Source organism: Rhipicephalus microplus, chromosome 2 (assembly GCF_043290135.1).
Source record: "Rhipicephalus microplus isolate Deutch F79 chromosome 2, USDA_Rmic, whole genome shotgun sequence".
Lineage (NCBI taxonomy): Eukaryota > Metazoa > Arthropoda > Arachnida > Ixodida > Ixodidae > Rhipicephalus > Rhipicephalus microplus.
Window position 1 is genome coordinate 225,520,917 of NC_134701.1, and position 27,566 is coordinate 225,548,482.

At 40.2% G+C, this 27,566-nt stretch overlaps 1 protein-coding gene across 4 annotated transcripts; it reads left to right on the forward strand.

Moving 5' to 3' along the window:
- Positions 1-51: 51 nt before the first annotated feature.
- LOC119170366 (MFS-type transporter SLC18B1) lies at positions 52-27,566 on the forward strand. 4 transcript variants are annotated; one of them, XM_075876519.1, is made up of 14 exons: positions 52-352; positions 9,200-10,120; positions 10,812-10,903; positions 11,612-11,685; positions 12,212-12,359; positions 12,577-12,645; positions 14,927-15,017; positions 15,643-15,782; positions 16,532-16,633; positions 21,020-21,111; positions 23,406-23,501; positions 24,288-24,362; positions 25,270-25,363; positions 26,167-27,566. In XM_075876519.1, the coding sequence occupies exons 2-14, from the start codon at positions 9,271-9,273 to the stop codon at positions 26,350-26,352; spliced, it is 2,109 nt and encodes a 702-aa protein (XP_075732634.1). In that variant the 5' UTR covers positions 52-352; positions 9,200-9,270; the 3' UTR covers positions 26,353-27,566. The 4 variants fall into 4 exon arrangements, with proteins under 4 accessions (XP_075732634.1, XP_075732635.1, XP_075732639.1 ...); XM_075876520.1 differs by lacking the exon at positions 52-352 and adding an exon at positions 1,235-1,308; XM_075876524.1 differs by lacking the exon at positions 52-352 and adding an exon at positions 1,319-1,455.

The following is a 27,566-nucleotide window of genomic DNA, read 5'->3' on the forward strand; positions in this document are numbered from 1 at the left end:
CGCGTAGTTTCGTTTGTTGTGCAACCGCGCGCGTACTGAAGGCTGCTGAAAGAGCGAAAGCGAAAGCATGCGCTTGGGGAAAGCATCGGCAGGGCGCGGAACTGCCCGAACACCTACGGGCCATCAGTTTATCTCGTGCGCGTATCGCGGTTGCTATGTTCCAACGCTGGAAAAATCTCCAACTGCCCGCGGGAAATCGGAGCATGTCAATCGCAGCGTCGCTGTGAAGTTGAACGTCTGTTTAAAGAAAACCTTTCGCGTTGGATGAATCGCACCTCGCATCGCCCGGTGTTGTCACCGTACACCTGACCGATTTCGGTTCTGGAGCGCCGCCCAAAACTACGCCGTCCCGGTGAGTGCAAATATATCTCGAGCTCATGATAGGCCGGGCGTCAATTCCGAAGGGGCGTGCGTAAATATAACCGACGTGGATATATTAAAACAAGATTTCCGCTCCGTTGAGTGATTGCTAAAGCGAGGAAACATACCTGTAGTGCGTACTTTCGATACTTTTTATGTTAACGAAAAAACTTCATTTAATCTATACGAGTCGATTGCACTCCCCGTGGCTTCCATTGTATTATCCGCTTCGCATCAAGTGGTTTGTCTAAATTACGGCGGCTCTGATTTGACAGCATCTGGGTGCACGTTTAAGAACCTCAGGTGGTCATTTGAAATTTCCGGATCTATCCCACGGCGTCTTTCATAATCGTGGAGTGGTTTTTTAGACGTTAAAACACCATTACATCACAGACGTGACGAGGCTGAAAATTATCGGTGCACACTTCGTGCTGGTTTGGAACTGTGAAAATACAATCACCCGTGGTGGGTTGTGCCAGGACTCAGAGGAACAACCAACCAACTCATACCGGCGTAATACGCTACGGTGTGCTGCTGATTGCGATCAAGTCCGATATGATAAACTTTCTCAACGGTGATTGGCTACTTTCTGCAGCTTTTGTTTATGGGCGAATCACAGCTCGATAAATTCTATCATAATCGGGCCCGATCACGATCAAAAGTGACTGTTAGACTCGCCCGTCCGTGCTGTTTTGCACTGCTACAAATGATATTGCAATTCGTGTGTATGTCTAGACTGTACAGGTAGACGTTCGATCTGCCGTGGAGTCATCAAGTTCATGACAGCCAATAATCTATAATATGAAACATATATATGGTTGTTTGCACGCCATGTAGACTTTTTTTTTTTTGGGGGGGGGGGGGGGGGGGCATTGCGGGAAACCGATTGGCTATCAGCGGCAAGATGTGGGTGCTTGCATGGTCTTCCTGTTATTTATTGGATATTTGGTGAGTGTATCTTGTGATAGCTAGATAAAGTGTCGGTGGCAACTACAGATAAGTGTTCTACGTCGACAGCATGTGTGACACACGAGCCTCGCGAGTGCTTTCTTGTATGAGGAACTTCTGAGGTTCAAACGGCTGCTGAGAGTGCAGGTTTGTGCAAGCAGCATTCTTGCCTTTATCGTACTTATATTTGCTGTAGCTTGGCGTCGATTCTCTTCTTTAACTTCATCCCTTCCACGCATGTTTGCTTTCATGGGTCAATTGTTTGCTGTTTGTCAAAATAGTAATAATAATAGAAAAGGACAGTATACTCTGACTGCCATGACATGACCACCACTGTGTGATGTACACTCTGCTCCGTATTGCACTAGACCGGTGGTAGTGCGCGCATGTTAGAAAAAAAACGGATGTGCATGTCGATCATTTGCACTGCAGTATTAAGATTACCTTTACCCCTCATTATTTTCAATTATTGTGGCTTGTCACAATATGAGAGGTTGCTCCACTCTAGCTCTTCAGTGCGTCCTGTAAAAAAATAGAGGACATACCATGATTTTTTTGAAGTTGATTAGTCAGTTTCGTTCACCATAGTATGTACTTCCGCAGGAAGGACAACAACACTTTATAATGTGTTTCTGCTGACACCACTTAAATTACAGTGGAAAAACTTCAGACATGACATAGTCCTTGCCAAGTGTTATTTAACTCATATATAATGTGGAACTCGTTCTCTTACCTGAAGTGATAGACAAACGCCCCTATACTTTTTTTTTCCTTTATCACCTGTTAGTTCTGATTGATATTGTGTCTAACAAAAGAAATAGCCTTTAAAGTTCCCCCTTTTTTTTTTTCTTCTTTCATTTTCTTCTTTCATAGCGAGGGTTTCGTTCTGTCAGACTTGATGCCTTCACGTAGCATGCGAGGCGTCATTGGTCAGCTGCCAGCTTATACAAAAAATTGGGGGACCCTTAAGCTTCGGCTTAAGGAGTTTAATGCGATAGCAATATTTTGTCCCTACTACATATATAGTTGAAACACTTAGTGCATGAAATATTTTCAAACTTGCTATGCAACCACTACGTGGTCTTAAGAAAATAGGTGCAGTAACGTGTGTGCCTATCGCTGTCGGTGACCGGCTTTGAACCATGAAGTCATTATGATAATCACATGTTCTGACATCCGATGGCAATGTACCCTTGTGCCACGCATTATTATTGCAACATTTCATGTTGTATTGTGAAGTATGCATACAGGACGTGTGTGTTTGTAAAGCGTGAATGTTCCTTTCGCTGCACTTCCAAGCAAAGGAAGTTCTTATCACTGTACTCAATACCACACGCATCGCTGTGTGCTGGAACACCCGCTTGCCATGCAAACGACCCGGGTTCGATCCCGCTCACATACAGAATTTTTATCATTATTCATTTGATTTGCATCTTTCTTGATTTTTCGATCATGCACAAGATGATGATTTTTCGCTCACAACCAACAACGCCGGAATTTCTGCGAAATGAGCTCATTAATGCTATTACGATGAAAAACCACATGCTAATTGATGCAAACAGGCAGAAAAAAAGTGTTCCATACTAACCATCATAGCTAATAATGGCACTGACTGGCACTCCCACATTCAAATGCATATATATACTCCATCAAGTGGACAGGTGCAGGGTATGGCCACCGTGGTAGCTCGGTTGGTAGAGCATCGAATGCGTTATTCAAAGGTCACAGGTTTAGTCCCTGCCAGTGGCAAGTTATCTTTACATCCACTTTAGCTTCTACACAATTATAGCACAATTACTGCAAGTAACTGATCCTATGCATTCTTTGGCATCATTGTCTATTAGCTCTCATAATTGTGTCTAAGAAACGTGAGCCTTTAAATTTCCTTTCTTGCTTTCAAACGAATCATCGATTATTCGTAGCGTCTTCTGAATTATTTTGAAGACAAATAATACTGGAAAGCTTGACCAACTTTCTATGAAAAATTTCATGTATCACAAGCTGGATATATATATATATATATATATATATATATATATATATATATATATATATATATATATATATATATATATACACACACACACACACATGTAGATTATGAAGAGTTTGGCTTCGGTTGCCGTAGAAATAGGAAAAAATAAATATACGCTTCTAAAAACTGTTTATTTATGGCGTTTCGGTTAGAGATCGATCTTCATCAGACTGAAAGATTGGTCTCTTATCGAAACATCCCACACACACACACACATATATATATATATAAATATATATATATATATATATATATATATATATATATATATATATATATATATATATATATATATATATATATATATATATATATATACATGCACACACACTTACACTCAATTTTTCAAATGTTACATCACGTTTCTACCATTCTCCTCATTTGTTTCATTGGTCAACTGTCTATTTTTGCTACTTGGTACTACCGCTAATGAATAACACTTCCTTTGCCTGACCGGAATACTCATTGCTTTCAGCAACTTGTTAGATAACGTATAGCATATTCAAAAGTACTATCTCGTCATCATTCGCTGATGTGGTTCTCTTTTCTCATTACACCTTCAAACCACTTGATTTTTCGCTTGTGAATATTTTTCCGAATCGAGTGCCCTCATTGCCTTAACTACCCACCAGATGATGCCATTTGATGCAGGTTGGCAGATATAAATGGAATTAGTACTGGGGTTTTAGTGGAGTTGTAACACAAAGGCCACTTTATGTGGGCTAGTATACCTGAGCAAGGTAGCCCAGTACATTCAGTCATGCTCACCTACACAGACATTGAAGCGCGCTTTTAATCACGCTTACCTGCAGCTGCAAATGTTGAGCTCAAGCTCGCCTTCACATACAATTGCCGACAGTCATTCAAGTTGACGCTCATGAACACTCGAGGCCACTATCACAAACTTTCATTGATACCTGCCTTAAACTGTCATTGACTCCTGTTGAAACACCTGCTCGAGCTCGACCACTATCATTCTGCTCCCACAAATAATCGCACATTGTGTCAGTCAACTGCACTCAATCATAATCAAAATTCCTGTCTATGAAATCAGTACAGAGCAATTGCTCTTGAATAAGCATGCTAATTTGTGTATAATTCAGGGAATGAACAGAACACATACTGTTCTCACAGCTAATATTTTCTTTTCAACTGAAAAGGCAATTTAGGAACAGGGTGTCCTGCCTGTTCACTAGTTCTTTGTACTAATGTTTTTGCACTACGGACTGTGAATTCATACTGCCTTTGTAATAAGGATAACACTTTAGTATTTATTCGAAAGCCATATGTGAGCACATTTATACTGTGGCACTATAAGTTCTCAGCATTACTCAGTTATAATAGCACAAGGACGAAAATAAAATATCCATAGTTCAATTATAGTTAAAGAGTACAAGAAGGCAGAAAGTGATTGTGCATGCAAGTGAATTGTATACAACAGCACCAGTTAGGCTTTTTATGTCACAGTGTTCCAGACCTGTGTTTTTATGGCCATTGACATTGCGATGGTACATTTATGCAGAGTTTTATGCATGGCTTTTGGACTAGATGCCCAGCGAAAGAAGCAAAAAAGGCATAGTTATTTGCCTCCATCCACGAAAGAAACTTTTCTGTCACAGTTTTGCTTTTTGCATCAGCTCAATGTGATGCTTAGGGGCTTGGGCACTTATCTTGACTGCGCTATGTACGCACATACACAGGGCTGCGGCTGCCCAATGACTGGCAGCTGATATTTCTGGTAAGCCAGTGATAAGACTTGAGTGGCTAAGTGCAGCCCTGATAAGGAAGTGTATGGAATAATGCTTGCGGGGGCAGCCTCTGAATGCTGCATGGATCGAGGCAAAGTGAGTTGCTGGGCTGGTGCATTTGAACTGTAGTTTGTACTTGATTCATGTGAATTAAGCATGTGCAATGTTCACCACAGTTGAATGCAGTAGAGTGATATGTAGGTGTTTAGGAAAGTAAAGAAGGAAGCTTGTGTGGCCTACCTGTCATGGCTTCATCATTATATTTATTGTGTATAAGCTGTCTAGGGTATGATGTTACATTAAAAAAAACAGCTGTCCGAGATTACAGAAAAAAATCATTTTTTTTTGTTGGCACAACTGTAGTTATACAGATAATATTATGTACTGTAGTCACTGAAAAACATCAAGAGGCACTTTTAAAAGGAATGCTAGCAATTGCATAAGGAAATGACCCTCTTACAGTTAATGTATTGAATCACGTTTCCCCATTTGATTATATTTCATTATATTTCAGAGCTCTGACTAACTAAAGCTCAAATGCATAGTTCTTAGGAACTTCAATCAAAGCTTGTTTCCTGTTGTAAGGCACGGACAGGGTGCACGCAGTCAGCAATGACATGCGAGCGAAAAAAAAATACAGTCAGAAGTACATCATAAAAGCTTGCATTGATTCGGGCACAGCTGGTCATACATGACAGAGTTCTTCATATCAAAGTTATCGTGAAACTGGAGGTATTGCAATGGTCATTGCACACGAACGGTCTATTCAAGGTTGACAGAAATACCCCTGCCAGGTGTTCCAGTTTAGTATGTTTTTATGTTTGTTTGTTTTCACCCCGAGATAAAGTATTGTTTTCTTTTCATTCAAATAGCAGATCTTGTGACATGGACAGGGCCACTCTTTTTTTTTCTTGCTGTTGTTGCTTTAAAAAAAAAAAGTAAACCAATCTCCACAGGAAGAGGTGTCACATGCATACTTTCTCTTTTTGATTTATGATGAATTGTAGTTGTAAATAATCACAGCCACTATCTGATTTTTTTTTTCTTCTTGTTTTTCAATTATTAACATAGTTCAGCTTAAGCTGCTAGGTTTGCCAAAACTCTCAAAGTTTGTGGATGCAGTTCAATGAAACATGCCGTAACCTTTAGTTTGTTGTCATGATAAACACTGCAAACCAATTGTCACTAAATGGCGATCTCCGTATATGTCAGCAACGAGTCATCGAATATTCAGCACGTGCTACAAATTACACAGCTTCATGGTGTGCATCTAAATTTTTTTCAGCTCCATTGCATATATTTTGACTGCATGAAAAAATTTATACTTCAGTGCTAGAATATGTAGCATTAATTTTAAAGCCAAAGCTGTGCTCATTTCACAAAATAGGTCTGGAACCAAGCAAAAAAAAAAAAATAATAAGTCATGCATTAGTCATGTTCTTAAGGCACGGGCAAAATCTTTTTGTTTCGTATGTTGGCCCTGCGTACAGTTACTGTCAGGGTAAACAGAGGCTTACCTGCGGCATAACATAGTATTTAGTTTTCCAAGAGATTCATTCATTACACCACAAGTACCTATAGCTTGCGAAGCTCTAATTTATTATGGGCACAAACAATCATTTCATAAGATTGTCATTCTTAAAGGCAGATTAATTTTGTTGTGAGCAAAATTCTTTATGGGTACCGAGGTAGTTGCACTGGCTAGCTTGTTATAGGCAAACAATTACTTGATTATTTTTTTGTGTGTACCAGGCATGATTGCATTCATTTTTATACCAGCAGTATTACCACATACATGGGGACAAACAGGTCATTGCCATTTGAAACTTACACAAGTTGTAGTTCCTTTTACTCATAGTGTCATGTGCATCTTGCATCTTACTATTGTGCAAACAATAAAGTTACTCACATAAACTTTCATTAATAAAATATAATTAAGTAGCGATTTTTATGCATTACCACTGCACACTTTTCTGCATAACTCTAAGTGCATCCGGCATCCGTGTCCTAGTGAGAATGGCGTTAGGTAAAGTTTGCATATAAATAAATTGTGAATGTTTTATAATACACTTTTAAACAATGTGCAAGTAATGCATGATTCAAACAGTAGACATATACCCAGATGAAAAAAAAAAGGTGAGAAATATGAAAAAGTAGTGACGAATTCAATTAGTACCCGACCCTGTTACACTTGCGCCTTTCTTCATTGTTTTTTTTATTTTTGTTTGTTTGTTGATGTGCAAACACATGCCACCGTGAATTTAAGTTACTACCAAACAGCTCGTTTTAACATATTTGCACAGCGCAAGACTACGAGTAGCAAATATGTTAAAAAGAGCTATTTGGTAGTAACTTAAATTCACTGTGGCATGTATTTGCACATCAACAAACAAAATAAAAAAAAAACTGTGAAGAAAGGTGCGAGTGTAACAGGGTCGGGTACTTATTGGATTCGTCACTACTTTTACATATTTCACGCTTTTTTTTTTTTTTCATCTGGATATATGCGCTGTGCAAATATGTTGATTCCCAATCACTAACTAGCCCGAGCATCTGTCTTATCAAGCTCTTTTTAACCGCGGAGCTGTTGATGCTTGGTGTAATGCCGCAAAACGGAAACTATCATTATCATCCCTTTGTCCTCTTCTTTGTCATCATCTTCTTCATCTTCTGCCTTGCTCCCAGGACACGTGCAGCAACTTCTTGGGTATGGGATACAATAACCCGAAGGGCGAGAGCAAATACAGAGAGAGGGAAAAGATAGAGAGCTAGAGAAAGAGACAACAAAAAAAAAAACTGAAAAATTCCAAGATGAAAAATTTCTTGGCTAGGTGAGATGCCAGCCTGCAATCCCACGATACGAAGGCGATCATCTCAACCACTCAGATATCCAGGCATGCCAGCAGATCATAGCATAGCCTTGTATAGTTTAGAACAGCAAAGAGATGCAATACCGAAGTGGGCGAAGAAAGTAAAGCATGGCACAGAAAGAATGAGAAAGAGAATAAATCAAGCAAAGAGGGAGAAAAAGATCAAAATAAATAAGAAGCAAGCAAGAAAGTGAAGTAGAGAAAGAGGGGAAGAGAGCAAATAGAGGGAGAGAAAAATTGATGACAACAAACAAAAACGAGCATGAGAAAGGAAAGTGGGTATGAGCAGGAGGAACAGGAGGGCCGGAAAGAGTGAAGCATAGCCTAGAAAGAACGAGCACTAGAGATATAGTGAAAAACAAGTGTACAAAGAGATAGAATCAAAGCAAAAAAGAGAAAGAAGCAAAGAGTGAGGAATAGAATTAAATAAAGGGAAAGCAAGCAAGAAATAGAGAAAGAGGTGAGAAATAAGAGCAAAAATAGAAAGAACAAAAAAAAAGAGAACGAAATAAATACAGACAGAGAGAAACAAAAAAAAAATAAAGAGGTAAAAATATAAAGAAAAGGGATAGAAAATGAAAGAAAGGGAGAAAAATAAGAAAAGGGGAAACTAAATATAAAGTCGGAAGGTGCCCAGCTCTGCACTTCTTGCAGGCTTGCCACCACAAGTGCAAAGCTGCCCCAATTGTTTTTTTTTTTTTTTCTAAACACACATAAAATTCTATTCCTGATGATGTGCTATGAGCATCGATGCTATAGCATCGATGACCGTATACACTAGATTCGAAACACTTTACGTTTGAATAAGCTAATGCTAAAATTATGGCCTGGTTTCTGACTGTTCAAAGGATCCCCGAAGAAATTTGCATGTTTCAGTTATTTCCAATTTTTCTAGCTCTCTGAAACGCACAAGTGGCAACCAAGAATAGGTTATATAAAGCCTTCTTGGGGTATAATAGCACTAGAACAAAAAGATTTTGTGTATCACGGCTGCTGTTTACGTAAAGTGCCATAATATAACGTCGCCACTCATTCATCGTCACACGAGATAACTGGTTTTTGCAGTTATCTCGTCATGTTATTGTTATATAATACATACACATAATTATGTAATGAGCCAATTAATAATTTTCCTGGGCTTCAAATTTGAACTTTCCAATTCAAAGAAGTACCTGTGAATTCTAAGAGTTTTTAGTTAAGGTAATATTGACATGACATTTTTTTTAATCTGTTTTCAGTGACTATCTGAAGATCTGCCAATGGTTCTCCTTTGCCTGGGGACAGAGCGACGGGACACACTGGTGAAAATATGCAGGAGCCACAAAGTGCCACTGGTGCCTCTGTGCCATCGGATGCTGCACATAACACAGAAACACAACAACTACACACAACCGGTGACTCAGCTGGTGTTTCTGGTACATCAAAAGAAAACACCACACCGCTACCAAATGCCCTGCACGCTTCAACCACAGCCGAGAGAAAGCCTCTGGCATCGTCAAATGACGGCCAAGAGGAGGCAACGTCGTCTCCACTTCAGCCCAAAGATCAAGCACAGGCTGAGGCTAACAAAGCAGAGCAAGCTTCAGTGAACACACCAGAAGGTGAACCAAGCGCAAATGAAATGCGTCCAGGGCAGGCATCTGACTCAAATGTTATGCAGGCAGTTTTGCAGCCACAAGGGCCTATGGATGTGCAACATGGAGGCCCTGAAGATGTTGGCACAGACAAATCTTTGCAAGTAAAAGCCCAGCGTTCAACAGATGACGTCCATCTCATAGTTGAAACTGAGAATCAACATACTAGCCCGAATCACTCGGGAACTATGGAGCGTAGTGCATCCGACCCCGAAATCTGCAGTTCTTCGAATGCAGTAAAGGGCATCGATCTTGACGCCATTTTTTCAAAGTCGCTTGAATGCGTTGCCATGCCTGCCGCAGAAGGTGCTATAGATAATGACATTTCCAAACGGCCTCATCATCATCGTGGAGCCATGATGCGGTCTCGAACACTGTCGGTCGTGTCTCTGCTGTCCAGTCGCAGAACGGCAAAGTTTCGCCTCTCGAGATCCCAAAAACTCACCCTGTTTTGTCTTTGTTTAGTCAACTTTACAAGCTACATCAGTTATTCTGTGATTGCGCCATTCTACCCACAAGAGGCAAGTGGCTTGCTTTGTTTGTTAGTTTCGATGGAGGCGGAAATGTCATAGGCCCGTGTGCTCAGATTTGGGTGCACGTTAAAGAACTTCAGGTGGTCAAAATTTCCGGAGCCCTCCACTACGGCGTCTCTCATAATCATATGGTGGTTTTGAGGCGTTAAACCCCACAAATCAATCAATCAATTGTTTGTTAGTTTTTTATTATTATTCTGTGTTTAGCTGGAAACCATTTGGTTTCACAAGTCACAAGTAGTAGTTCAAAAATGTCTGGACAATTGTACGAACAAACATGTGCGTAGACTAAAAAGCATGCATAAGTATAAAAAAACACACTCAATGGGAAACTTCATGATGATGATAGATTAACGATAGCCATAGTGCTTACTGCTTCTGCCAAATGCATCAAGTTAATGTAACTATAACTCACGCATGCCCGTGTGTCTTTACATTTACAGTTACTTCATTTTGAGCATTTGGCTCCCAGGGTGTAGTCTAGAAGTACCGCATATCAACACATATACATAACCTGTAAACCTACACGGGCAATTAAGTTCATGCCAGGTTGGTATGCAATCTTTTTTTTTTTTTTTTGATAATACATCTAAAGTAATGCACATACAGCATTATTCCTTGATATGCTTTAGGTATAACATAAGTTAATAGTATTATATATCCACAATGGTTCTTTCAGGCAGCTTTCAAGGGAATGCGAGAAGCTGTGTCTGGATTTGTCTTCAGCGTTTACGCATTGACAATGATGATATTTGCCCCTATTTTTGGAAAACTGGTAAGCTTTTTCTAAACTTTATCATGTTAGCATAGCCAGAAAATGCACGAAAAGTTGCCACTCGTAAGTTGACGAACCCTTAGCATCAGAGTTTTAGTATTTCTTTCTTAACCATAAAGCTTTGCAAATTCATATCTTGTACCGTTGTGCAAATATTCAAAGTTCACTTCTACAAATACGTTAATATTGTGACATTACTCTTGCAAGTTGCAGCACCCTGGAGATAAAATTCTGCCAGCAAACAATGGCGCAGTGAAATTCCCGGCAGCAGAGGGTATTTTTGTGGTACACCACCTTCGTCTGACAATGAAACTTCTTATGGGATTCTACCAAGCTTTAGCATATAATTTGGCAAACTCTCAATTGATATGTAACCAAAGGGTAGTTAAATATGTTTTATAATTCTCATTGCTGTGACCTTGCAAACTGTAATAAACTAATACATACCAACTTATTTTATTTTTCATCTTTTTATTCTTTTCTGGCCTTCAAAAATTGAGGAGATGTTTACTGAATTTGATACTCACAGCCGGCATTTCCAAGTACTGAAGTTTAATTACATGATGAAAGAAAAAGTGCCATTTGTATAGCTATATATTTAAACCTCCCAATTTTAACCTTACAAGCTAGCTGATTTAAAGCATTCTGATGTGTGCATCTCTGTTTTGAGAACTTTCATCACACCGAAACTTCTTGTTAATTTTACAGGTTCCCATCTTAGGTGCAAAATTAATATTCTTCACTGGCATCTTATGCGCTGGAGGAGCAAATATTATGTTTGGGTAAGAATTTTTATTATGTAAGAAAATTTAGAAATGTACAAGAAATTACTTACATCCCAGAAAAAGGTGTGCCTTTTAAAACAGCTACAAGTAAAATATTACAACTATTACATGTGTGCACACGTAGATAACTTTCCTCAAGGTTTTTTGAGAATTTGCCTCAGCGATGCGAGATGGTGCAGCCAAAAGGATGTCGTTGACTTCTCTGCAAGGCAGGTCACACTGTTGCCCTATGATTTAAGTATAAGTAATAATTTGTCAAAATTATCTGATGAATAATGTTTGAAAATATTAAATTTATTAAAACACATCTCAAGGATAAATATGTGGAAAGTGCTTCCATGTGAAACCACTGCTCATGCTATTACTGCCAATGCTGGATGCAATATACGGTAGACAAAAAAATTTTACTACTTTAGTTTTTTAGCTTCTTTTTAATTAGCTTGCCATCCTTACACTATACTGATGCTACTGGAGCTATAAAACTAACAGGATGTCTTGTTGTGTATACACACTATTTTTACAGTGTGCTTGACTTGGCTGATGACACACTTGTCTTCACTGCGCTGTCATTTCTTATCCGGATCCTAGAAGCAATCGGTGCAGCAGCTTTCTCCACGGCATCGTACGCTATAGTTCTTCATGTGTACCCTGACCACATAAGTACCGTCTTTGTAAGTACAGAGCATTATCTAAATGATGCTCACATTTCTTTTTAAATGAAGTTCATCATGTACTAAGCTTTTGCTTCTCTAGTGGTACTAGCAGTTTGCTTGAATGCTGCTACGCAAAATTGTGCTGTCATGCTACGCAAGTTCTTTAGTGCCATAGTCAGCCTAAACCATTTAGATGTGTAAAGACTGTTATTATCTTTATTATCTGCCATTACAGGGTATTATCGAAACATCAGTTGGTGTTGGAATGAGTATTGGCCCTGCCCTAGGTGGTGCTCTCTACAGTGTAAGTATAAGCTTCAGTATATAAGCAAAAACTATTAAGTTGTACAAACTTTTTTTGAAGTCTCCCACGGAAGCTTTATAGAACCAAATGCTAAATTCCTTTATATTAATGAAATTAAGTGCATGGTGCATTTAGGTCGTATGAACGCATTCAAAAACTCCATCCATAACTTTCACGTCGTGGTGATCACTTCAACATGTACAGCCGCACATTTTGTAGCATAATTTTACTGTGGCCTTTGCGATTAGCTCCGCAAACAGCGCATCACTGGAGCTAACTTTGGAGGCCTCATTTTTGTGTTGACAATGCCACTTTAGTACTATCGTGTGACGAAAACTAGGCTGCAATTGGTCTTGAGCTTCATCGATGGTCTAGATATTGTCGCGGGTTATAAATTACAGGGGGTTTATTTAAAAACACGGGCAGTGGTACTTGTAGAAACGCTCTAAGAGAAGGCCGCTAAGATTGTCGTCTTCTTCACTCTGCTGCGCTGCGCCTCTCGAGCAAATCCGCGTTCTTCGTTGTCGTCGCTATCTCGCCGCTAAATGCAGCTATGCACGCGGCAATACGTGAAAGAGCTTTCCATCGAGACTCCAGTAGTTTGATTTAGCTACCCGTTCGAACTGCTCAAGCCAGTCTTGCACATCTTCGTTCGGCCGGCCATGAAATGGTTCAGAAATGCGCATATTCTGGACCGTCACCTGTGCAGGACTCCTTGCCATTTCTTGAGTAGGGGTGGTTGTCGGAAATGTTGCTCCCTTTAAAGGGCCAAATTCTGGTTCAAGACCTTGAAGGCGACGGCTTGAGCGGTGCACAGGCGTCTCCATGCGTGGCTGTCTCGTAGGGCTGGACTCGGGGCTTCTCACAGGGGTGCTGATCATGAGGTTGTAGTACCCAGCATCTCCACCAGTGTCGCGGGTTATAAATTAAAGGGGGGTTTATTTAAAAACACGGACAGTGGGACTTGTAGAGACGCTCTCAGAGAAGGCTGCTAACATTGTCGTCTTCTTCACTCTGCTGCGCTGCGCCTCTCGAGCAAATCCGTGTTCTTCGTTGTCGTCACTATCTCGCCGCTAAATGCAGCTATGCACGCGGCATTTATCTTCAAAGTCATCCAGACTCACAGCCACAATGACAGCTGCCTTACAACTGCATACTAGTTATTATGACTGCCAAACAAATGCGTATGTCTTCTGGACACTCAATTTCTGACCAGGGCAGCCTCAAAAGACCAGATGCAGCAAAAGATTGCTGCATTCTTTACAAGATCCTCATAAGACTAAGCTCGTCGTAATGATTGATTTGTGGGGTTTAACGTCCCAAAACCACCATATGGTTATGAGAGACGCCGTAGTGGAGGGCTCCGGAAATTTTGACCACCTGGGGTTCTTTAACGTGCACCCAAAGCTGAGCACACGGGCCTCGACATTTCCGCCTCCATCGGAAATGCAGCCGCCGCAGCCGGGATTTGAACCCGCGACCTGCGGGTCAGCAGCCGAGTACCTTAGCCACTAGACCACCGCGGCGGGGCAAGCTCGTCGTAAGACTAACACAAATAAATGGGTTGAAATTTCATTTGAACATCTCATGTTTTGTTCTGCTTACGATAACATGCTACAACATTACTATGTCAGTTCAGCAAACTTTCAATGTATTCCTTTTCTACAGGTTAGGAGAATCTGTCAGCATGCTTTTAAAGATGGGGCCTCGAAATCTGTAGCATTTCAGCAATGAGCAATGGAACGCTATTGCACAGAGCTGTTGAGGCATTCCAGTCAGCTAACATCAACTAACAATTGCAAATAATGGCTGTATAACAGCTTGAAATTTTCAGTTAGCCAGTGGACCCTTACTAAAACTAATAATAATTATTGGATTTTAACGTCCTAAAACCATCATAAGGTTATGAGAGATGCCGTAGTGAAGGGCTCTGGAAATTACTACCACCTGGGTATCTAAATCTAGGCACACGGGCCTCAAGTACTTCGCCTCCATTGAAAATGCGACCGCCGCAGCCATAATTCGATTCCATGACCTGCAGGTTAGCGGCTGAGTACCTTAGCCACTAGATCACCATGGTGGGGTCTCACTAAAGCTGCATTACCTGTACTAAAAGCCTGAGTGGATCATTCATAAAAGCCATGCACCACATATTCATGTGGCTCATTTTTAAAACAGCCAACTAATCATTCGTTGTGTGGCTACCTTAGGCATTCGGGGGAAGCATAGGGATGACATTTGCGGTGTGCAGTGTTGAAAGTTTGTCCGTTTTCATTCTTAGGTTGGTGGATTTGGACTTCCATTTTACATATTGGGCAGCTGTGTCCTGTCAACATTCCCGATATGCTGGTTTATCATGAAGGACATCCAAGGTATAAATTTGCAAATGATTTACACATGTAGAAGTTATACAGATTTCATGAAGCTTTTCTAATGAGGCATTTCAGCGGATGATTCTATGTTTCCATGCACGTGCGTGCATGCATCCACATTCTTTGTAGCTCATCTTTTCAGTTTCCTGTCCAAATAATTGGGTATGTGTAGAAGCACCTGTTATTCAAAGCTAGTGGTAACACTGACCAGAGCATGATATTTGAGATCACCAGTGCAGAGTAGGTTTTCTACATAAAGAACCTCATTGAACGGAGGTAGTTCGAATAGAGGTAGAGTTTTGCAATTAAATTTATGCATAATTTTGTATAGTCAAATTTTTTTTTTTTTTCGAAGGGTAATCAAATAGTTTTGACAGATTGGATGTATGCGCCTATAGTACCAGATAGAGTAATTACAAAAACCCTAAAAGTAACACTGTTTTTCTAGAATGATGTCATAGATGACTGTCGTAGCTTCACAGATATAGTGGTGGTAGAATGTTTATTGCATAACTTACTCTCCCCAATTGCAATCTTGTATTCCAACTTGTTTACTGTCATTAATAAAGTTACATAGTGATCATGCCATGCTTTAAATTTCTCATGATTTTTCTTGTGCTTACAGTGCAGGCATTAGAAACAAGAAAGGAGTCCTATTTTACTCTCCTCAAAATACCACAAGTAATCATCGTTTCATTAATATTGGTCGTCGGGTCTCAGTCGCAGGGTTTCGTTGAGCCAACGTTGGAGCCCCACATGCGGAAGGTGAGACAACTTTTGGACGACTGACTGCGTAAAGAAATCGACCTGGACTAACGAACGAGCACCATCTGTTTGTTGTGACTCTCAAATTAGGATGCTTGATCGGTGCTTGCACGAAGTGGCTGAACACATAGCCATTAAAGCAATAGTGGCTTGTTCGATTGCAATAGCCCATCCTTAAACAGTTTCAGCCTGAAAAAACCAGTGATTAACATTATAACTTAAACTTTACAAGTTCAAACAGAAAATGAGGCTCCTGTCACCAACACACCTGTTTTTCTTTCTCTCACCATACCATTTCTTTCATTATTTTTAAAAACTTTCTGCCTGGTATATGCTGTATAAGGCCAATGTACAGCCTGTCATGATTGTAAAGAAATACAATTTGAAAAATAGCGACTTCATAAAGAAAAAAAGAAAAGTAGAGGTTACCACAAAATACCAATTCTAAAAAACATAAAATTGTTTTTTTTTTTTTATTTGCTAGAGTAAGCCAACTAGGTAGAGAGAGCTGCAGCTGAGAAGGATAGGAAACATTAAGGCAGCAACTTTCAGCCTGATTAATTGAACTTGCATAAAGTCCTTAAAAAATATAGGCGGAAGACGCTTAATAAATTGTGGCACTAATAATTGTGGCAAGATGCGAACAAGTAAACTCTGGAAGTGGTCTGAGTTGCATGACTTGGCTCACTTCAGGTGTTGTACCGATAGCTACATTTTCTCTTCATTTATTTCTTGATATTGTTTTTCAGGAATTTGATGTGGACACCAGCATTGTTGGCAGTTTTTTTCTAGTGATGTCAGCCATTTTCTCCATATGCTCTCCTCTAGTCGGTTTCATCTGTATGAAGACAGTAAGTTACACTTTATTTAAAAACCTAACCGTTTGTTTATACACTGTTCAATCTTGCATTTATTATTGCTAGTATGAGCGTACAGCTTCGACAACATGTGAACTGTTTATTCATTTAGCTGTGTGTTAAAGCAGCGGGGGCACTCTTCCTGCAAAATATTCTGCTGCATTCAATTGCAATAAGGCATGAACACAGGTGGTCATTTCCTATTGTCAGTTATCATGATACATGAAAATGGAAAGTTAATGCATCAAGCGTAGCAACTGGCCCACGAGATATCATCATCATCATCAGCCTGACTACGTCCATTGCAGGACAAAGGCCTCTCCCATCTTCCGCCAGTTAACCCGGTCCTGTGCTTGCTGCTGCCAATTTATACCCGCAAACTTCTTAATCTCATCTGCCCACCTAATCTTCTGTCTCCCCCTAACCCGCTTCCCTTCTCTGGGAATCCAGTCAGTTACCCTTAATGACCAGCGGTTATCCTGTCTACGCGCTACATGCCCTGCCCATGTCCATTTCTTCTTCTTGATTTCAGCTATGATATCCTTAACCCCCGTTTGTTCCCTAATCCACTCTGCTCTCTTCTTGTCTCTTAAGGTTACACCTACCATTTTTCTTTCCATTGCTCGCTGCGTCGTCCTCAATTTAAGCTGAACCCTCTTTGTAAGTCTCCAGGTTTCTGCTCCGTAGCTAAATACCGGCAAGATACAGCCGTTATATACCTTCCTCTTGAGGGATAGTGGCAATCTACCTGTCATAATTTGAGAGTGCTTGCCGAATGTGCTCCACCCCATTCTTATTCTTCTAGTTACTTCAATCTCGTGGTTCGGCTCTGCGGTTATTACCTGCCCTAAGTAGACAGTCTTTTACAACTTGAAGTGGACTATTACCTATCTTGAAACGCTGCTCTCTTCCAAGGTTGTTGTACATTATTTTCGTTTTGTGAAGATTAATTTTAAGACCCACCTCTCTGCTCTCTTTGTCTAACTCCGTAATCATGAGTTGCAATTCGTCCCCTGAGTTACTCGGAAATGCAATGTCATCGGCGAAGCGCAGGTTACTAAGGTATTCTCCATTGACTCTTATCCCTAACTGTTCCCATTCTAGGCTTCTGAAAACCTCCTGTAAGCACGCGGTAAATAGCATTGGGGAAATTGTGTCCCCCTGCCTTACACCCTTCTTGATTGGTATTCTGTTGCTTTCTTTATGAAGCACTATGGTAGCAGTTGACACCCTGTAGATTTCTTCCAGAATGTTTATATATACTTCATCTACACCCTGATTCCGCAGTGTTTGCATGACGGCTGATATTTCTACTGAATCAAACGCCTTCTCGTAATCTATGAAGGCTATGTATAGTGGTTGGTTATACTCCACCAGATATATATGTATGTGTGTGTGTGTATATATATATATATATATATATATATATATATATATATATATAGGTATGGGATATGGCACAACGGGAGCGTTGTCAACAAGGATAAAAAAAAAAAATATATATATATATATATATATATATATATATATATATATATATATATATATATATATATATATATATATATATATATATATATATATATATATATATAGGCACCCCTCTTTTTACAGCTTAAACTTCCTAAAGAAGCTCTTTTTTGCCCCACACTGTACCGCCAGAGCCAGGAGGCGCCGTCTGGTCGGGAATAATGTGTTAGTGAAAGGAAGCATACACAGACCGCTGTCATCAGAAAGGTGAAGGGGAGAAAGGGGAGAAAGATGAAGGGGGAAGTGGAAGGGGGGTGCCATAGGGGAGTCCACCTTATATTCTCTTTCTCTTTTTTTCTTTCCTTTTTCTTTTCTTTTCCTTTTCTTCCTTCTTTTTTCTTTTTTTCTATCTTTTTTCCTCTTTCCCTCTGATTTGAGATTGTATAAAACTGAGCACCAACAAACTGTACCTTCAATCCTGATGAAGGCCAGACTCTAGGCGGAAACGTCGAAATAAACCACGTTGTGACTGCTCACGGGGTATCTACTTATATATATATATATCTGGTGGGCCAGTTACTACGCTTGACGCATTCATTAACTTTCCATTTTCATGTATCATCATAACTATATATATATATATATTCTGTGTGTTTATGTATATGTGTGCAGTAGTTTTACATTAACTTGATTTGAATCCAAAAGCAAGGGTGCGCAAGATCTTTGAGCTATTGGTTTATGCTAAAAAGATCTAATGATTGTTCACTATATGAGACATTTTGCTACTATGCTTAGGTTGAAAGTGCCCCGCCGCGGTTACCTAGCAGCGGCTAAGGTACTCGGCTGCTGACCCGCAGGTCGCGGGATCACATCCCGGCTGCATTTTCGAAGGAGGCAAAAATGCTGTAGGCTTATGTGCTCACATTTGGGTGCACGTTAAAAAACCCCAGGTGGTCAAAATTTCCGGAGCCCTCCACTACGGCATCTCTCATAATCATATGGTGGTTTTGGGACGTTAAACCCCACATATCTATCTATGTTTAGGTTTGTAAGTGTAAAACCTCATTTTCTTAAAAGAGAAATAACTGTTAGTATACAAATATTTTAGAAGCCTGAACAAGCAATTCTATAGTGAACACAAATCATAGTGTTTGCATTGCTGGAGTGGTATAAATTTGCTGTTTTATTTTGCTTTCACTATGTGAAACTGGACAAGAACACAGTGGTTATACATCATTTACGGGAATGGGATGCCATGGCCTCATTTTGTAGTTGATTTTTTTGAATAAGAAATATCAATGTAATTGACAAACATCACATAAATTTGAGCACTTCATAGAAATTGTTCTTAGCAAAATGGTCAGCGTGTGTTTGCCTACCATTTAATCATAGTGTAATTAGATACTCGTGAGAATTTGTGAAAAGGATATGCATGACAGTGATGATAACAAACTTCAAGAACCCACTGCTGAGTTATTCGGTCTTTGCCATTAATGATAAAAACAGAGCAGGAAAAGATGGTGTAGAAAGAGAAAGACAGAAGAACACACTAAGTTGTTACTTGGGATTTAATTGTGCATACAAAATATATATACAAGAAGAAACTGAGTTAAAGATTGGAAGAACTGGAAATATCCACAACAAACACAAAGGAGAGCGGCGGGTTTAACAAACTCTGTCGGCAACAAAGCTGTATGCCCAACCTTGAAACTTGAAACCATAAACAAAAGCAAAATGCAAGAGGTTTTTGTGCTGTAACAGTAAAAACAAATATGAAGGAAAATCTTATCTAACCACTCTCAAGGAACTTCATGGTTATCTGGAATGACTCCATGCATGTGCATTGGATTGTGAGCATTTGCTCCGACTGCTGTGATTGAGCCTACAGAAAATTATCACAGAGTTGTCGCAAGACAAAACACCAAAACGATTTACTTGACAATGCCAGGGTCGTGGGCAGCCCGTTAGACCTTTTCTGTCCAAAATCAACAACAGACAGCCAACAAAGGAAAGCACAAGGTCACAGCCAGCACAAACACTCACACTCTGCACAATAGCTTTATTGTTGATTGAGAAAACAGTAGTACAAAGGTAGGATAGCAAATAGAGGAAATATTCAATGTTGACATCACAGTAGCTCTGAAACTTCTTGGTGCTATATTTGTCAATCGCGCACGTCTTTGTTCAAACATTTGCATCCAGCCACAATGGAGGATGCACCGAGAGAATGCTGGTCGGAGTAAGTAAGCATTGCAGCGACAATGCCTCATGGTTTATTTACAAAGCAGCCCAGTAGATGCACAGCAACCACACACCGCGAGTTGCAGCACTGAAAGTGTAGAAGAGAAACATATCGCTCGCACCTTGCTGGGGCCAGTTTGTATTTTCATGTATTTGTGGCATCAGTTGTGCTTTTTAGGCTCTGTAATCATTATTTCCACATCAAAACGAGTAAGTGAAGTGTGAAAAAAAGGAAGAAGACTTGAACAATAACCTCCACACGTGGCATCTAAATAACTATTTCGACAGAATACGAGAGGTAATCTAATGGGTGAATATGTCTGAGAAAAAAAAAAGCAGGTAAAAAAAGTAAATGTGTGGACTTCACTGTGGGGATTGAATCTTGCTGTTGTTGCATTGAATAAAAGTCAGAGCGAAGGGAATCACTGAAGTCAGCTGCCTCATTTTTGCATGCGTGGCTCTAAGGACACTTGTACCCAATGATGCTTGCATAGTTAGCGGGAAATCAGCAGCCACGGTCAAGAAAATCAAGAAGGGTTCTGTATTAAGACTTCATTTTGCGGGCAGAAATAGAAAATACTTTTCTGGCTGCATTTCGATGTTTCATGAAGTCTGGAAAAATAATTAAATCAGAACAAATCTCCATATTTCTTTCTAACCTGTGTGCAGGAACAACGGATACCAATCATGATTATTGGTTTGATCATAATGGCAGGAGCACAAATGTTCATGGGGCCTGCACCATTTTTAGGCATTCCCAGGTAAAGCCATAAAACTCTTGTTCTTAAATAGTGGTGTGAACTTTTTCTTTTGATGCCTTTCGACAGCGTCTACTGTAGGATGGCATGCTCCAGTTGTTTTCCCAGGCTGCCTGCAAAGCCAGCACCTTTTGGGAAACTGTTTGACTGTCGCCCAAAGCTCCAAGATATAGGTGGCTGTGTTTTTAAGACATGTATAAATCATATCCAGATGCATTTACAAACGGAAGCCATCATAAACTGCGAGAATTAATTTCATGCGAAGCTGTTTTTGAGAAGCTGCATATGCGACACTTTGAACCCAGTCTTACAAGGTGGGTTTTTAGGTCATTGCGTAAATTGAAGGTCGGCCGGACAGATGGGCGGATGAAACCTTCCGTCCATTCATCCGCAAAAGAAAAATATTGTCATACAAAGGGTAAAACAGACGCAAGTGTGAGCATGCGAACCTATTTTACTCTCTAAATACACCGCTTTTAAATGTCAAGCATTCCTTAGCAAACAAAATGCACCTTTATTGTTGCCTTCTATCTGTCCGTCCACTTACAGCCAAAGTGCCATTGGTTCGCTAAGAAATGCTCCACAATTAAAACCAGCGTATTTAGAGAGTAGATATACTTACAGGCTCACACATGTGTCTGTTTTCACTGTGTATGCCCACATGTTTTTATGACACATTGTCATCATTATTTAGGAGCCAAAGAATCCTCAGAAAGAAATTTAATAAAAATTCTTGACTGCAAAAGAGAACTGAACATAGTGGCAAGCTAGCTCACCTGCAAAGGCAGGTTAACATGATGTTCCAATGTTTAAGTCACAACAGGCAAGATAAAGTGTAAAGCTTGATCAAGCATGAATATAATGAATTATCAAATTATACCAATGTAAAGCAGAAATGTTTCTTTCAGATATCAGAGTGTGGAAAGTATGCATTCATACAGCCAAACCTCAATTTAACAGTGAAATCACATTACACAGCTGTCAAGCATTGAAGTTTAGCTGATGTGGTACCCCGACTGAAAGAGCCATCCATATTTTGAGTTGTATGCCTTGCTCGTATTTCATCCTTCCATTCTCTGATTCTACTCAGATTCATTAAATTCCAAAACTGTGCCATTTCATATAATATTTCCAATGCTGTGATAATGATTGTGGCACTATTATAAAAAACACACTGAGAGTACCGCTAACACTTAATGGTGTATATAAATCGTTCGGCATCAGTAAACTAAAGAACATACACTCTTTGGCTGAGTCGATTCACACCGCGTGCTACAGAGCAAGGGGTTATAGGTTCGACTCTCAATGACAAAAATTTTTCCTCTATTTTTTTTTCTTTAGATGTGACACAGCTTTTTGACTAGCCTGTGTAACATTGTGCCTCCGTAGAACGCGCCGCAATGCGCTCCCCTCGCCGCAGGTGTTGGAGCAGTGCCAAGTAGGTCACACCACAGCTGCACGTTGACGCCACGCTCCCCTCGCAGTGCGCATTGACATCACTCTCTCTCTCGCCTGCCACACGCTTGCCACAGCACCTGCAGCTGCTGCCTTGTCTGTTCGCCTGCAACAACTGCTGCTACCACGACCGCCGCTCATGAATTTTCCAGTGCTCACCGCAGCACCCGCGTTAGCGCCATTCAACACATGACCCCACCCATGAGCAACACTACTGTTTTGTATCCCATTAGGGCTCCTTGTGGAAACCCTGATGCTACCCCAGTGCAGGGTCGCAAACCAGATACTTGCTTTCCGGTGAACCTTCCTGCCTTTATTCATATTATCTCTCTCTCTTTTCTTTACCATCTGTAAGTGTATAAGTGTATATTTTACGTTATAACTTGACAAAAATCTGTCAGTGGAACTGAGGTGGACCCCAGCTTAATATCACTATTGTGTTAAAAACATGCTTGCCGGGATGCAGTGCTCACTGTATCGAGAGTGGCAGTGAATGCATTTGCTACATGCATAGTATGTATTGCCACAGTTTTGCACAATATTGTGCATAGGTGTGCATGTCTCTAAGTGCGTGCATACATGTTTGACAGCGTAATGATGGTGTTTGACAGCAGTAAAGCCTCTTTAAGCATCTTGATACTGGCAGCAATAACAAGTCTTACCATACATGCTGCCTGTAGTTTGGCTAACATCTCGGTAAAGTAATCTAACAGTGAAAACAGAAGCATAAAACTTGCATTAGAGAGCACCATAGCATCTTTCGCAGGCTTTAGGCTTGTGAGTGGAGCTCACATCATGTTTTGTACCTCACTTCAGCAATGTGCTGCACATTTTTGTTTCAGCAACCTCTGGGCCACTCTGGCTACAGTCGCAGTCCTTGGGGCCTCTTTTGCCTTTGCCTATGTACCCACAATGGAGAGCATGATTCGGGCGGCAACGTAAGTACAACACATATGGTCCAGCCCCAGTGACAATGAGTTACTCAAATTAAAACCCTTTGCAGGCGATTATGTTCTGCAAGGTCAGAGCATAAATTGGTCAACACATGCTTGCACTACGACTGTGCTTTCTTCAAGTTGCTGATCCAAAGTACTTTTGTTTTTCCATCTTCAATCTTTTGGTTCTGTAGGCAATGTATTGCTATGCTTGTAATTGTATGCATTAGTAATCCCCATGTTTCTGACACTTGCTTGAGATGATGTCATACTCTTGTGTGCTTTTTATTTTTATATACTCTTCTTTATATTGGCATTGCATTACCTTAATTATATATTTGTATTTTCCTTACTCCTGCAATAAACTTCATGGTGAATTGACAGTATCCCGTAAATGAATTACTTCATTAATTTGTCTGTGTGTCATGTCAATGCACTTTCAGAGTATTTACGTTTTCTGGTTTTCAAATGGTCACTCTAGATCAAAATTAAACACCAAGAGGCCAAAACGATTTACAACCACAGGGATGTGGTTGTAAACCACCAACTTCTGAACACGCTTTAGATTTCTTGCAAATGTGAAAGCTGAAGACTCGAGGGTTGCTTGCACATTAATTTGTCTACACACTGGTTTATTTCAGTTGAACATATCACTCCTGTATTTCCTCTTTTTTTTTTTTAATCCCCTTGTGCCAACACCAGCACTCTAAGCATCGTATCTCCAACTCTGTGAATAACCAAACTTTTTGCAACCAATTAAAGTCTTGTACATGGTTTATTCTATCACAGCACTGGTGGCATGGAAGAGGACATTGGAACATATGCCCTCGTGTCTGGCTGGTGGAACTCAATGTATTCCTTAGGGTACGTTTGGGACACTTGGGAACTGTTTTTTCTAAAGTTTAATTCTCTCCCACACCTGGCTACTTAGGCAAGTGCTTTACAACAACAAAAAAAAGTTGTGTTCTTAATTTGGAGTAGTCTAGCAACATGACATCGGATATCACAGAGAGTGATTCACCCATCTGACTATACTTGTCATATCGTACTTGCCCAAATGAATATGAAGTGAAAACAAAACGAGAAACTCGGTTCAGTGTTTCATTGACAGCCTAGCGCAAAACAGCAGAAGGCACAAAATGACAGTAGACGACTGCTAAGCTCTCCAGAACTTTCAGCAAGTAGCAGAAAAGTTCATGGTATGATAAAGCAGGCAACAACAAGCCACTGATAAAGCACACTCACTTTAACTATCCCCGTGCCTCAGTTAAATATTTCCAGAAATATGGCAGCTTCACCAGTGTCCATCTGCCACGGGAACATTAAATAAAACTAAATATTATGCTAGCCTACAGTTGTATGCCTTATGTAAAAACTACAGAGCAAGAAGCAATGAAATATTAATAATGGCCAAAGAAAACCTCAAATCTAAAAGTTTGGCACCATATAATATGAGGAAAGTTGATCTGCGTGTGGTCGGCTAAGTTTTTAGCAGTTTTTTACATGTACCGGTGTTCCCTTACACTCGCATCTAAAAAGCACATGATTATTTTGAAATAAGAGCGCACTACTTAGATGCGGACAGAAAGACAGGGACAAGCGCTTGTTCCTGTCTTTCTGTTTGCGTCTGCGTAGTGTGCTCTCATTTCAAAACAATCGTGTATTACCAACTCGCCCAATCAACCATACTGACAAAAAGCACACACTTTTTTGACTTACAAGCACTGCCTAGGTGTTCCTTTTACTTCCTGGTGACGTGTTGTTGTTGCAGTGAAGTGATCGGGCCATCAGTAGGAGGTGTCCTGTTGGACTTGATTGGCTTCCCTTGGGCCAGCACGGTCATGGCAGGAGGATCTTTGCTGACTGTAAGTTTACTTGTGCTGCTGCGAGAATGCATGTACTAAATACCATACACTACCTCTCTAGGGGCCTCTTTACTTTCAACAAGCAGCTATCATACTTGCATGGCAACCTGTCTTGTGCTATTACTTCGTAACTTGTGTTGGAACTGACAAAACAGAGGAAAAGGGACTAAGTGCTTTGGAAGCAGCACACAGTACTACATCATTTGGAGTGTAGTCCTTTGTATGCAGTTTTCTCTTTTTTTTTGTGCTCCTCCAAAGCACTAGTACTGGCCCATTCACTCATCTTAACATTCACATTACTAGTATTGCTTTTAACATAAGTGCAACAAGATTAAGCATATACATGTTCCATGCAAAATATGTATTATATATACATTTTGCAGTATAAGTTGTAGGAAAAGTGGGAAGGGATTGAAGACGGAAAGAGAGAAAAAAATATTAAAAGTTAAAACCAAAAGAAAACAATTAAGTTTACAGACATTTTTTTGTCTCTTGGGTGGAAAGGTATGCTCACAGAATGGCTTATTACGAGTTTTTTACGGAGCCACTACAGTTTGTTGAGCTGACCGATAGTGTCCAAATACGTGAATAAAAGATTCACTGCATGCCTCTAGACACGGTCTGTTGATAAAGTTCTTCAGGTTAGCAAATACATGTAACATTTATAGAGTGCACGCTCATCGGTGTACGCTAAGCACTCAAACAAAATGTGTTCTACAGTTTCGATGGAGCCACAGTTATTGCAGTGTGGCTGAGCTGGTGGTGATGGTAACCTTGTCACGGAGTGAATCCCTTTGTCGCAGGCGTTTGTGGCAACCCTTTACTGGTGTTGCGCATCTCGAACTGAGCCCGAGTCCTTCTGGCACAAGGGCCAGGCTTCATCAAACAGCAGTAGTGAAGACAGCAGCAGCGTCGTCTCTGAACCACTTGGGGAGACAACGGCACTTCTTGGGAAACGGAAGAAAGATTTGCACTACAACTCTCTTTAACCTGTTGCGAGGATTCAGCTAGAAGAGCACAAAGAACAACAAGGTTAAGTGACTTCATGTCGCAGTAGGTTCCTATGTACAAAATGCTGTGCTAATAAGGGTGGTGCGTTAGCAGGAAAGCTTTCTTTTAAATTAGAGCATTACCTTGTTGACACTGACTTTCAAGCAGCCATTGCATTTTACAGAACATTTACTTATTACTTACTATGTTTAGATGCTGTACTTGATTCTTTTTCAAAACGGGCGATCCATACCCATGGCACTTCAAGACTGCTTTCCGCGGAAGTAACGGTGGTACTTTCTATACCAAGAGCAAAATGCCACAATTAAGACATGCTGTAAGTGGAGTTAGAACCGTGTCTTGTACTACGATAATGTGCAGTAAAGAAGCTAAGCAATCGTAGCAGATGTCATGAGGTGCACTTTCAGCATGTCTGTTAATGATGTTGCCAGTGTTCAATAATTTTTTTCTTTTCATTTTTTTTACATTTTGACAGTGTATCATTAAACTGTGTAATGTTGATGTGCGCTAGACCAAAAAGGCACGTATGGCAGCAAACATTGTGATAGACGAATAATGTGCACTTCTAGATGCCTCCTCTGTGAGGAATTTAAGCTTAAGAAACAGAGTAGTTTAGTTGGTAAAGTCATCCCTCGTCAGTACGACGCCAGGCAGCTTACATGAAGAACAAGCATTAGCTTAAAAGCAAACCTGCATGAACAAATGGGGTGGGTAGAATTTAGTTGCAAGTTCACATTTACTGGAATGTATACAGCAAACCATAAATAATACAAGCGTGCAGACTAAGTGAAGGAGAGTGCCTGCATATGTGATAGTAGCAACACCATTACCATTGTGCCTTTGAATTACTTGGATTTATGTGACACCAGGCAACGCGTCATTTCCTGAAATGTCCTAATAGTATGCAAAAGTATACAGAGTGTTGCATGCTTCAACTGTCGCAGTGAAAAATGTTGCGTGCCATTTGTATCAGAGTGTTATGTCAATGCGTTATTTCACGTTTGGCGACAGTTGCCAAATTTCCACAAGTTTTTAGAGAATACTGTTGTACACTAATTTAGAGAGGCAATCACTGCATGTCATTCCCAGAGATTTTTAGATTTTATTTGGAGAGGGGAGCACTGCATGTCAATCCCAGAGATTTTTAATTTTATTTTATTATATGTAAACAATAAAGAATGGAAAAAAAAGA